At 43.0% G+C, this 13,497-nt stretch overlaps 1 protein-coding gene across 1 annotated transcript; it reads right to left on the bottom strand.

Annotated features, from left to right (window-relative positions):
• Positions 1 to 9,968: 9,968 nt before the first annotated feature.
• Positions 9,969 to 12,431, bottom strand: LOC136425411 (microfibril-associated glycoprotein 4-like). The gene is made up of 4 exons (XM_066414278.1): positions 11,688 to 12,431; positions 11,245 to 11,405; positions 10,860 to 11,124; positions 9,969 to 10,534 (listed from the first exon to the last, which is right to left on the bottom strand). Exons 1-4 carry the CDS (start codon positions 11,917 to 11,919, stop codon positions 10,284 to 10,286), a joined length of 909 nt encoding a protein of 302 aa, XP_066270375.1. The 5' UTR covers positions 11,920 to 12,431; the 3' UTR covers positions 9,969 to 10,283.
• Between the last annotated feature and the right edge of the window lie 1,066 nt (positions 12,432 to 13,497).

Raw genomic sequence — 13,497 nt, 5'->3', positions numbered from 1 at the left:
ACGTGGTATCTCGGCCGAAGCTCCCGTAGTCACTGATTCCGACACGTGGCAAAGTGGTAAGACTTGGATGTTGGAGATTTTGGGGCGTTGTACTCCAAGGGACCGGTCCAGAATCTGCGAGACTTTCCCTCAACGTCATTTCTTCGTTGTCCGAAACAATGTCGTTATAGACGAGGTGTGTGCCATAGACTTTCTGCAATTTATGATCCACTACTCACCAAGTCACATGTCCTATCTGCATAAAGTGACGTCACAGAAGCTGTGGATTGCTCGCTCCTTGACAAAGACTGGAGTCAAAAGTTAGGGCGTGTCCAATTCTTTTTTTTTCTTTTACAATTTTGATCCAGAATTTCATTATATAACAGGTGGTATCCACATTTGTGTCAGGGTCCAAAGACCGTCATAGTTTCAAATATTGTTGTGGTGTTATGCAAAGGGTGTCTGCACATGCCAATGGCAAATGGACTAAACCCATGTGTAATCTGTAAATGTAATATTTCGAAGCCCTTGCAGATGATGATTAAATTGTGTACTACATGGACGAACGATTATAGAACCTTGGACACCTCCCGTCAGTATATATACAACCCCCCCCCCCCTTATTTCTGTCGTTCGACACAATTGATAAGTAACAAGCACCCTTCTCCACTTTTCTCATCTTCTCATTGTCTTTAAGGGTCGGAGTTCAAAGGTGAAGGTCGTCCACGGAGTTACAGAGCTTTGATCAGATGTTTTTCATTTTGTTCTTTTCGGCAATTGACGATCTGCGACCATGCAATGGAAGTCAAACAAGATTGTGAAGATTTCCTCCAGACGAGGTTTGTGGAAATGTACGACGATCCTGTGAACCAGCAACATTCCAGCCATTTTTGTTAGGCGTGTAGAACACATGGTCGAAGCTCAGGTGTATCTACCACATGTAGGAGAGGGACCGGTCTTTTAGTTGCTCAGTAGAGTGCACCGGGCGTGCGAAGTAAAAAAAAGTTGGCCAAAATAAAGTTGCCTCTAGTGGCTAAACACACAATACATGGTATCCCGAACAATGGATTTGACTTTGGAATTGACTTTGGTTATTCTTCGACATAAGTATCCGTTTACCGATACTTTTTTTTGCAATCGATAGGATCTTAATTCCGCTCTACAGCATCAGCTATGGCTAAAGTACAGTCCCTTACGAGGATATCAGTTTCTAGCTCTACCACGTCAACGTACATCTTAAAGTTCTATTGCAAAGTTCGTTCTGTGGATCCGCCTTTCTTCTGCGCTGTGCATCAGTTTTTCCTGATTTCAGCTGACAGGGCAGTGTGCCCCTCTATCTGGAACGTTCATCGTTCATTTGCAAGGTCCTCCCAGCGCTCGAAGTCTCCGACGGGCAGGACGTAAAACAAGACTTTAAGATGGTGACGCCTGTAGGCAAGTGATAACAACGCGGAGAATTTGAAGGACGAGCAAGTATTTGTAGGTCATCCACTCGGCCGATACGCGGCCCTCGGTCTGCCCCCCTCTGCCCTCAGCCAGACACGCGGTGAACTAGAAACACGTGTGGGGAGGGATAGGTGGTGGTGGTTGTGGCTACTCTCCAAGCAGACGTCGGAAGGGGGCCTTTTTGATCAGCAGAGCTCTTTATTCACAACCACGTATCTAACACGTGCCACCGGTTTCGATAACTGTCATCTTCATCAGGGCATTACTGATTGGTTTCACTGTGCACTGAAGCTAGGTGTTACTAGTTCATAGTGAACTGAAGTTACTGCTCAGTGTTCAGTAAATGTTCAGTGCACTGTGAAACCAGTCAGGAATTCCCTGATGAAGGATCATGAAGATGACAGTCATCGAAACGTTGACTCTTGTTTACTGAAGAACCATGCTTTTCAGTCATTCACCAACCCGGTGAAATTATTCACGGATGCTGCCTTCTTCTCACAAGTCAGACGTTTTGACAAGTCCTATCCAAGATATGATAAGATAGAAGGGACGGCTATCCAAGAAAACGGAGCAAGGCAGAAGAAGGTATCACCCAACCCCCCCCCCCCCCCCTCATCTCTGTTTCGAGAGTGGGGATGTCACACGTTCTTGGTAAGACTGCGGTTCAGGGCAAATTCCTGAACCCTGACGTCAACTTGAGCGAGAGATAGATCAACTGATAGAGAGATACAGAGAAAGAGACAGGTCAGTAGGTCAGTGTGGGGTCATAGAGATCGCTAGGTGGCGCGTCCCCCAACACGGCTATTTTTTCTCTCCGCACTTGGATCCTAAAAAGCAACGATTCCTGGCTTAAAACACTGCATCCGTCTCCAATCGTCATCGATATGTGTCGCTAACATTACCAAGAACACTGCTGATTAGCGAAAGGTACTTTTTACTGGTTTATTCGACGAAATTCGTTGGACTTGTATACCAGAGCTGTCGGAGTGGGAGGGCTTTGCTGTTTTCCAGCCTGGTGAAGCCGGTACGCGACAAGATGTCCAGTTCTACACCCGTATCACAGGACATGAAGACTAGGATCCTGGACAGATTTTCCCTTTTTGAACAACACCAAACTAATCCAGCATGGCAGGCGGATAGGATTGCGGAAATAGCTACGAACAACAGCCCAGCAATTCTGGAAGCTTTAAAAGATGTCCGCCATGATTTGTTTGCGCAGTTTGACAGCCTACCCAACAAGCCTGAAACTCTTGCGGACGGAAGGTTAGTCAGACGAAATAAGAACACATCACAGCGGTTTACCCTGATCAAGGATATAATAGCTCTGTTTAATTTTATCAAACATGGGGACTTGAGTAAAGATCTGCGAGATTGCGTACGACTAAATCCCGAACCAGGAGTGCTCAGCCAAGTATGTGAAAACAGCGACCTAGGAATGTACAGTGCTACAGCTGGACACGTACCTGAGGACGAGAATGAAACGCAGCCACCAAAACAAACAACAAGTAAACAATTCCCATTAACGAACTCAGACTCTTGTATTTTATGCGACACGGTGTCTTTCCCTGAAGAATCCACCCATAGAGTATGTGCAGCGTGCAAAGTACTCCCCAAATCTGTACGGAGCCTAACACAAACGATGCAGCAAATTCAGGCAGAGATAAAGACACTGAAGGATGACAAAAACTGCACCCTTAATGTGCTTAACCAGAGAGATGATCTCGCCACCGAAGTACAGCGGCTTCGTGACGAAAATGCCTCGCTGTTCGGTTTGCCAAATCCTTACTTCGAAATCCTACCTTCAGGAGTTGGTTACCCCCAACCCGATCGGACATCCACGCTAGAAATCTAAAAGGCGCCCACCAACTTTGTATCCCTTTGGCAAAAACAAATCGCTATAAAAACAGTCCCATTCCATACTTTACACATCTATTGAATACACACACCTGATAAAATCTCCCGACGTTTATTCATTTAGTTTACAGTTTGATGTTAGACATTGTTTCATCTTTTATCATTTGTTGTCAAGAATTTCTGTATTTGTTTTCTTATTCCTCGTACAATACGTTATCCTTTTCTTGTTTCTAGATCTTGAATAGCTCTAGTTGTTTGAATTTAAGTTAGATTTGTTTAATGTAATACGCCTAATGTACGCAATTCAGCATCCTTTTCTGAGGACGCTGCCATGTACTTCAGCGATGTATGAATGATCGAATCAATAAACTTACTAATAAGAAGAGGTGGTACAATGGTTCACAATACTCCAATGAATACAATGGGTCATACAAGCATGCATATATATATATATATACAAGGTTTATCCACGTCACGGGACAACCTGGGCGGCTTCCTGGTCTTCTGTGATATGGACACGATCGGAGGCGGCTGGACGGTACGTCATTCGACTATTCTATATGTGTGCACAGTGATACGGCTGCATTTATGTATGGTATCATAACATAATAATAATAATAATAACTTTATTGCTCAACAATTGTACAAGGTACAGAGTATGGCATTCACTGGTACATAGATAACATTCTACTAGGCTAATCCGTCTATCTTATACAATATGGTGTACTAGTCTATCTTATACAATATGGTGTAGTAGTATGGGATGACAATGGGATTTTACAATTATTGGAGGTATATATGTGCAGAAAGTCAGGGTGGATATGGAGGATGTTGAGGGGAACACGGCGTAAGCGGCTTACGACACGTTTGCCATCTCGCCAGAATCACAGAACTACAAGCTCCTCATAGGGACTTACAGCGGTACTGCAGGTGAGGTCACCATGTGATGTCATCTTACACACCAAGGCGTCGTATAGGCACTGCGTGAGTGCTTTCCCTCTACAGACCTTTGAAATCTGACTGGCAAAACTTTCTATTATGAGAAGTTATAATCTTTCCTACAACTTAAGGTGTATAGGAGCGATGCCCATCTCCGCTGTATAGTCATTGGACCTCACAGGCACAGGGCACTCCGGCCAGTAGGAGATAGTCCACTTGCTCAGGTAAAACGGAAAAATGGCTACAACACTAGTTAATTTATACTACCGGTTTTATCGTCAGGTGATAAATATTTGTCTTTGTTTCAGGGGATAGCATGTCAACTGAAAGGCATAATGGAAAGCTATTCAGTACAAAGGATAGGTACAACGACGAAAGCATTTTCAGCTGTGCTCAGGCGCACAAGGGAATTTGGAAACGCGACTAGTTAGGAAGAGAATTATGCAGAAATACATGTGATAAACGTCACATGCCAACGTACCTGTAACGTTACAGGTGAATATCGGCACTATAGGTATTGTAAGGCCCTGTTTAACACACGTTTCCATTACACTCTGAAGAGTATTCGGAGCACACTCCATATCCGAGGTCGGAAATGCGTGTGTAAACCCGTCTTAAGCAATTCATCAAGTCTTACACGAGTTTGATAGGACAAAAGAGTCACAAATGATTCAGAAAAGTATTCTAATGACAAGACTTCGTAAACGTGTCTTAAAGTAATTGTATCCCACCGTCGTGACCAATCAGAGTCGGCCCCTGCCTAATTACCTCACATGATATTCAAATTTCCCGCCACGTTGACGTCAGGTTCACCAGGTGTTGCATTCCTGCTGTAGCGTGGTCCGTGTGTGCACGACGTGTCCAAACGTTCCAATTTTTGACACCCAAAACTTGAGATTTTGTCACATTTTCGCGGAAATTTGTCCACAAAAATTGCGGAGAAGGGCTTCTGGAATACCATGGGCGAGAATGGCCGGATAAAGTTTGCGGGATAGCTTGGAAGGGCGGTCGGATGGCTTTGGATTCAAACGTGTGAGGCGTAACTATGCAGGTAAGCTTCTCGAAAATGTTTCTTGGTGTTTTCGACGAAAAACGAAGCGTTAAGATATAGTCGGAAAACTATGTTTCCAACAGTGTGCATCTCGTGTCTTGTATGTTTTACCCTACAACTCAAACTGGACGTAACGAAGGCAGGAGGAGGTTTGTGAAAGTAACAGATGAACTTTCTGGTGTTGTTTAGTATATGACAGTGAGCATTTTTGACCACGGTTAGCTTTTTTTCCTATGTTGTCGTTTGTGGAAGTATACTACTAGTGCATTTTTTCTTGTTATACGTCGTAACACGGACTATTTTGACGACTCTTTTACGACGGTTTGAGCTTAGTGAGGCTATAAATATCAAGACAGAAGATGTCCCTTAGTGTGTCGGCAAAAGCGCCACTGTTGATAGTGTGTTCCATTAATATCACTAACGAAAGTAGAAAATTTTAAATGCAAGGAATGTTGAGAAGAGGGCGGGATGGAGATACGCACCTGGTTTTACTTGTCATGAAATTTGCATAATTATGTATGAGTGTAAACACGTAATTAGCGCCATTCATTGTGTGTTCCTATGACGTAGAAAGGTTTGTAAATCTACTTGCTGTCAGCCTTTCATTGTCCAGTTTTAATGGTCTATTTACCCATCTGATTGAATGGTTGAATTTTCGATGATGGAATATGCAACCTGTATACGGCTTGTTGTTGCCTGAGGTCGTGCATATATAGCGCATCCAGTTACGTCATCCTAATTTGCATATCAACTTCAGTGGCGATATTGTCGTGGCAACAAAACTGTCCGCCGTATTGTGGTCGGACAATGTATTAACGTGCCAAAGAATCGTAGTTATAGTTTACACGATGTAATTGTGTGTTCATCGCCAAACATTGAAATATCAGAATACAGTGAAATAGTTGAGATGTAGTTACGGAATTCACAAATGACGCCACATTAATGCGCTCCTTTACCGAACACGGTGGTCAAATTCATGCTCAGAAACTCCCATGTCCAGCCGAATTCGAACGCTGTTCAATGATGTTCGAAATGACGTAATCGAATCCGAACGCGCGTTCGATTCGGGGTCACCTGCGGTCATTGGAAGTTCTTACTGTAAATCTGCGCGGCCGGGCCCCTTTCCTTGCTTCAGGAAAAAACTACGTTTGTCGCAAATATTACCTGTTTTCTGGAGAGTATATCCATGCTGGCAATTTGTTGTGGACATCTAACATGTAACGAAGCAACTGGCGTCGTTTTTTGTGACATTGAATATTAGAAGGATTGTTTACGGCGGTGTTAATTACCCCCTCCCGCTATACGTGCGGCATGACATGCGTTCAAACATCGTAAAGGTACGGCTCAAAGAAACATCCATCTTACTTCATTAACGATTCAAAATGACCGTAACGGTGTTCCCGAGGTTTGTGTTTTTGTGATTTTTGAAAAATGTCCTTGATTTTGAATTATGGGTGATTGAGCGCGAAAAATGTCAAAAAATGCCATTTTTTCACAGATTTGTCGATATTCACAATATTTAGAATAAGAAATTAAAAAATCCCAAAAACACAAAGTTTTATTTTGTTCCCGGTCGACGAAAATATGAAGATAAAAGGTATTCATTGACATTTAAAGCCAGGCCTTTGCGATGTGTGCCTGAAAAACCGGTCTCCCTAAAACCTGAAAATAATCATGTTTGGGAGCAAAATATAGAAAAATCAGCCATTCAGCGCAAATTGTCGACATTCAAAGTTTGCAAAATCGCCTATTCCGTTTTATTTTTACCAAATTTTCCCGTCCCAACTATTTTGTTTATTCATAAATGTTTTGCCGTTAGCCAAAACGTTGCCCCGGGTAACCCGATACCTTGTCGAACGCGCGTAGCAACGGGAAAGAATACCCTAGTGACAGACCACCGTGGAAGCTAGAATTTTAAGACTCCTATTTTGTTGTTTACTTTAGGTCGTCAGAGTGAAGCCATTGTATAGATGAGAATGTGAGCACCCTCGCCCTCCCCAACAATCACTGATGTACTTCCGAAGCTGCTGCATGTCTCCTGGATGCCATGTAAAGACTACAAAATTGATCTCCAAGCAGATGTAAAGATACGGCTCATTCTCACTGAAAGTGGTTTCCACCAGTTGCCATTCATTTTGTTCTCTTTTCTAGTATCGAATTTGTGTAGTCATTGGTTTCCTCCGGATCCTTACGTCTGCTTGGAGACAATTTAAAAGCAGGTCAGAGAAATTTCCTTTCATTTACATATACCACCATCTTTCCTCCTTCTTTTCGCTTCCCTTTATGCACACCCTTCATCCCCACCCCTTATTTTCCCTACCCTTATCTCCCACACCACATCATCCCCCACCACTTTAATCTTTAGTTACCTGTTTTGATTGTGGTTCCGAAATAAGTTGAACGAAGAAGATTATAACGAGAAATTTGACAGTAGAGGATACAAGGTGCCTTCTTTATGATTTATAGTATTTTTCACAAACATGCAAATCAACTTGCTGAGGAGTTCAATCGTGAGTTGGAAGAAAACAGGAATTGTCGGTCACGTGACCAGTGCAGGGGATTCGGTCTCCTGGGTTACAGTACCGGGATGGACCCTGACTGCGAACGTTGCGTTGACAGATGAAAGAAAATCATAGGCGGAAGATTGTGCAGTCCTAAATGATACTTTTCTTCATTGAGGAGGTTTCTGTCGAGTCTTATTCAAATTGTGCGCAGTTTTCTTGTCCATGCAACGTTGCTAGAGTTTAGAACCATGGAGTAGAGTGATCATATCTATTACTGTACATTTGCACAAACGCAGGGGTTATCACCATGGGTGTGATTGTGACAATGATCTTCCCAACAGGCCAAGGGCCTACAGATGGACTTACAAAGTTGTGAACCGTACTTAGTGCAAACAGATTGGAATATTGTACACCACCGAGTCCTGCATGGACGAAGTCTGGACTGAGCGGACACCCAAATTATATGCCTTGTTTATAGGACTATGATGCTGGTGCGGGCTTCTTGCCTGAATTGAAAATGTTTGAAAGGCTAATAATAGCCGACATTTGTCTTGTAACAACACCAGTGCCCCTTATTCCCAAACAGGGGCTTAAATACATAGTGCCGGCGAGGGAAACGTCAGAGCAAAGGCTCTGGAGGCATGGTGGTGTAGTTTGCACATGATAAGAAGATATCACACACCCAAAATGTTCCAATGCTGATGGACAGTAATAGATATGGTTACCCCCCTCTCTATGGTTTTGATCGCTAGCACGTTGTACGGACACGAATACGGTGTACGATCTGGATTTGAGTTTTCAGAGCTCCCCTCCACGGAGGTAGGTATTTTCCAGGACTACACTATCTTTCTCTTGTGCTTTTCTCTCATTTGCCGATGCAATGTTTGCAGTCTGGTTCGTTCCCGGTGTTATAACCCAGGAGGTTGGATCCCTGCACTGGTTACTTGCCTGATCTTTTCTGTTTTCTCCCCCCTTACGGTTTTACTCCTTAGTAAGTTGATTAGCATGTTTGTGAAAAAGACTATGGATTGTAATATAGACATTTTATATTCTGTACTGTCTAACTTCTCGTATACTCTTCCTTGTTTACTTGTTTTATACCCACAATTAAAAGAAGTCACTAAAGATTTCCGTAGTTGGGAAACAGATCTGTACGAGGTAAATTGAGGGAAACTAGGGTGACATGAAAGTTGTTTCAGTTTTGCAGTTTCAACCCTATTTTCACGAAACTGTCATATACAACCAAGTTTTAATAAAGATATAAAATTAAGTGAAATGACATAGTTTTGCGACATTTTGCCTTGAAGCTTTTATGAATGAATTATTCAATGTATTTCAGCTGCTCTCATAATACAAATCCAGTGTACGCCGCTGTGGACTTCGATTTGATGCCTTTGTTTCACATGTACATGTAGGTAATATCACATAGGAGTGGTTGTATATGAGTCACTCAAGAAGCTTTTTTCGTCATGAAGAATTGTTTAGAGGGCAGGGATCGACGCCTCTCTATCTGCAGGGAAACAAAACACTGTTCAAAACCTGTATCGAATGTTCGAATTGTTTAAATATCAATGTTATTTTTAAAGTTCTAAGCTGTCAGCAGTGGGGCAGTTTGTTTTGATGATCAGATCAAGATCAAGAACTATATCTAGATCTGTTTCATATAGCTAAGCCGCAAAGCTAATGTTTTAATGTGTGTTTGTCTTCTGCCCTGTCCATGTACATACTGTTGAGCCTGACCTGGCCAGAGACACACTGAGACCTGGTGGCTGACTACCTGTACAGGTCAAAGGGCACGGAGCTCTAAGGAGAGGGGCAGAAGCCGAGACTGTTGCGATCTGGAAAAACGAAAACTTCACAGTCGTTCTGTTCAAGTGAGGAAAAAAATCAGGGCACATAACGTGTACTTTTGTACTAGTTATAATCTGATAATTTGGAGATACCATTGTTGATAGATACTGACAACTGAGAGATGCATTTTCTAAATGTACTTATAGAAAAAAACTGACACACGCTGGACTTTAAACATGGTAACGAATTACATGGTTGTGTCCACAGCCACAGCAAAACAGGCAGGTAAACATCATCATGCTAACAAACGTACGATCTTGCACCTCTTCATATATACACAAATAATGGGGTAAAATTACCTACTCTCAATTTAGGTTAGATTACAAAAAATGTCAAACAGAACATGATTATCAAAGCGACCTTTACTATTTTATTGTAGTTGCGACACTGGTCATTGATAACCTTCACAGTTCAGGCGAATGACGCTAGTTGTGCTGTGATGTAAACATGTATAGAATGCACAGTGTTACGGAAATCAGTCACGACATGACCAATTCATTGGCAATTGATATGTGATAACAACGCATAGACAAATCGGTATAGGTTCGAACAAAACAAAGCAGAGTACGGTCATCCAAAATATCAGCAAAGTCTCCTTAAGCATCAACTACTACCGATGACTACAAACCTCTTTGGTTAGGTATATACAATGTGTGACTTTATGGCGTTGGTCGGATTTTCATCTCCGTGCGCTTTAAGGAATATTTGTTGCCCTTCCAATCCTTCCAGTTGACGCCGTCGGCGTAGCTTTCGTGAGGACCCAGGTGGTACAGGCTGTTTAGGTTAGAGTGGCGGCATTCACCGTACCACCACGCTCCTTTATGTACCAGAGCACAGCTGGACGAGTGCTCGTCGTTGTCTTTGTCCTTGGTACTGAATGGCCTTCCATTATGATAGGACAGGCTATCTCCTGTAACGAAGACAAATATCTATCACCTGACCATAAAAGCAGTGGTGTGAGTTAACCGTTCTTGTAGCCAGTTTTCCATTTTACTGTGGCAATATATACTACAAGAGTGCTATTCTCCCACCGTACTTCCCTGTGTGGTCCGAGGGCTATAGAGGCGGAGATAGGCACCGCTCCTATGCTTAGAATGGTGCAAGAAGGATTTTACCCTTGAACATTATACATAGACAGTTTTGTAAATGCAAACCCGAAATTTGATAATCCGTAGAAGAAAAACAAGTCGTCCGCACGGCGCCTTGGTGTGTACGAGGAAAACAGACAACCTTACCTGCAGTACCGCTGTAAGTCCCTATGAGGAGCTTGTAGTTCTGTGATTCTGGCGAGATGGCAAACGTGTCGTAAGCCGCGTACGCCGTGTTCCCCTCCACATCCTCCATATCCACCCTGAGTTGGTAGACTTTCTGCACAGCCAGGCGGTACAAGTTGTCGTTCCCCAGCCAGAACTCGCCGTTCAGGTTGGAAGGGAAGCCGGTCTTGTAGTCCCTCCAGTTCCTGTAAAAGTCCACTGTTCCGTCTTGGCGTCTTTGGAACAGCTTCAGGAGCAAAACAACAAAGCTAAGACTCATTCAGCCTGAAATTGAATTTCTTAAGATTCATTCTTGTGTAGTAATTAGATGATAGCATTAACAACTACAGCCATATCACACACGTACCGTCCATCCGCCTCCGTCCGTGTCCATATCACAGAAGACCAGGAAGCCGCCCAGGTTGTCCCGTGGATAAACCATGTACACGCCGCTGGGAGTGGTCTCGTCGTTGTCAATGATATCCTGGCAGTCTTGGGGTTTATCAGCTTTTGTGTCGTTGACGTTAGCTGTGTTCGAAGGTACAATAGAAAAAATAACAGTGGTAATAACGCAATGATACGGTTTAAAACTAGTTCCTCTTTGTAACCGAGAACCAATGGTCGCCCCTTGAACAAGTCAGATCGCTTTTTACTCGAATAATCTCAAAATAATCCAGTTCTATGTCCCTGGCAACTACTTAGTACTGTTTCTATAGCTGTTGATGTACCTTTTGCTAGGGGTGTCTGACCTGTAGGCCAATCTGTAACTTCAAGGAAGTAGCACGTTAGAAGGCTACTAATTTGTCTTACCTTTAGGCCAATCAGCTATCATCTGCGGAAGTTGGTCCATGGCGATTTTGATCTGCTCCAACTCTGCTCTCAGTGCGTTCTCGTTCCCACAATTCACTACCGGATTCCCACAATTGATCACAGGGTTACACTCACATTTCTCGTTCGACAGTGGCTCTTCGACTAGCCGAGCACTCGACAGAGACACAAGAGTCAGAACGAACGTTGAGAGGCGAGGAAATGCTGGAGCCATTGTTCGTGAGTGAAGAAAATGCTATTGTAATGTAGCGCATACGATCTCTCTCTCTATATATATATGTGATTATATATATCCCCTATATTTCTGAGAAATGCACACAGTACATGTGTATATATGACTGTACGTGTGCGTGACTGTGTGGGCATGGCTAGGTTTGACTGTGCAAGACTGCCCGGCTGTTCCGTACCACTGAGACTGTTTATCTTGAAAAATGCAGAATCACGTTAATCTATCTGTCAGAGACTTCCTGTCCTCAGCTTTACCGCCCAAACCAGGAACCTGGCAGTGCGCCAGACAAGACAGACTGAAAACAAGAATAGAAAGGAGAGGGCATGAGTACCTTGGAATAAAGATCACTTCCATCGGTCACGAGAACTCTTGGTGTCTGTCTACACTATCCGCTGAGGAAGTTGAAGCACGAAAACGCTTCGAGCAGGTCATTGACCCATAAGTATTCCGCCCTATTCTCCTTTGCACCCTGGCGACTTTGTCGTGAACAGCAGTCAATATGAGTCGATCTGCATTGACCTTGAGACAACACTGCCGACACCAATGGAAAGAATACCATCTCCGTATCTCTTTTCTTGTACACCTTGTTCCATCGATCTCTATGAACTTCTTTGAAATCTCTGTGCTATGAGTACCTCTCATGTACTTTTATTGATCAAGCCGATTTTATGTTTAATGTAGGGTAGGAAATGGGCAACTAGAACTTTATGATGAACTTTCCATTTTGTAATTTGATGCAAAAGGCATTTGTCGGCAGTTTGCCCCTCTCTTGGGTTATTCCTCACTCAACAATATCGTCTGATTTCAGTGCCCGGATGTTGGACAGCCCACCTTATATCAGCGTGGCAATGTTTAGCATATCATTAAGGTAGAATCTAGTGTCAGTAGTTATACAAGAGTTGTAGAATACTACATTGTTCACTGTCTGTCCGTTCTTTTCATGTTAAATGTATTTGCATTTAGCCTACGGGCAAGAACTTGCAGTAATATTTCATCATTAATCTCTAGAGCTAACATTATCGTCTGATTCAGAAGTTGGACAGCCCACCATAACGTTTTATCATTGTGCTACAATGTGTCACATTAACCTTTAATGTTAACAATATCGTCTGATTTCTGTGCCCGGATGTTGAATAGCCCACCTGTTATCAGCGCGCCACTATTTGCGTCACTAATCTATAATGTTAGAATTATTGTCCGATTTCAGTGCCCGGATGTTGTAGGACCAACCTAATTATCAGTGCGCCTCTGCAGTGTGTCTCAGAATCAGATGATAAATGTTAACAATATATGTAGTCTGATTTTAGTGCCCGGATGTTGAACAGCCTATCAGCTCGTCACTATTTGCGTCATTAATCTCTAAAGTTAACATTATCGTCTGATTTCAGTGCCCGTATGTTGGACGCCCCGCCTTGCGCAAACTTGTACAAGCTGAGATCGGCTGACAGGCACGCGGGTCGATACGCTACAATAAATCATCCATGAAGAACACACACAAGCATGAGCTTTCTTGTCTGTGAATCCGTTGAACATGTATATTTCTAGTCGGCTGATTGACTGACA

The sequence above is a fragment of the Branchiostoma lanceolatum genome, chromosome 19 (assembly GCF_035083965.1).
Source record: "Branchiostoma lanceolatum isolate klBraLanc5 chromosome 19, klBraLanc5.hap2, whole genome shotgun sequence".
NCBI classification, from domain to species: domain Eukaryota; kingdom Metazoa; phylum Chordata; class Leptocardii; order Amphioxiformes; family Branchiostomatidae; genus Branchiostoma; species Branchiostoma lanceolatum.
This window is presented reverse-complemented; position numbering and strand designations above follow the sequence as displayed.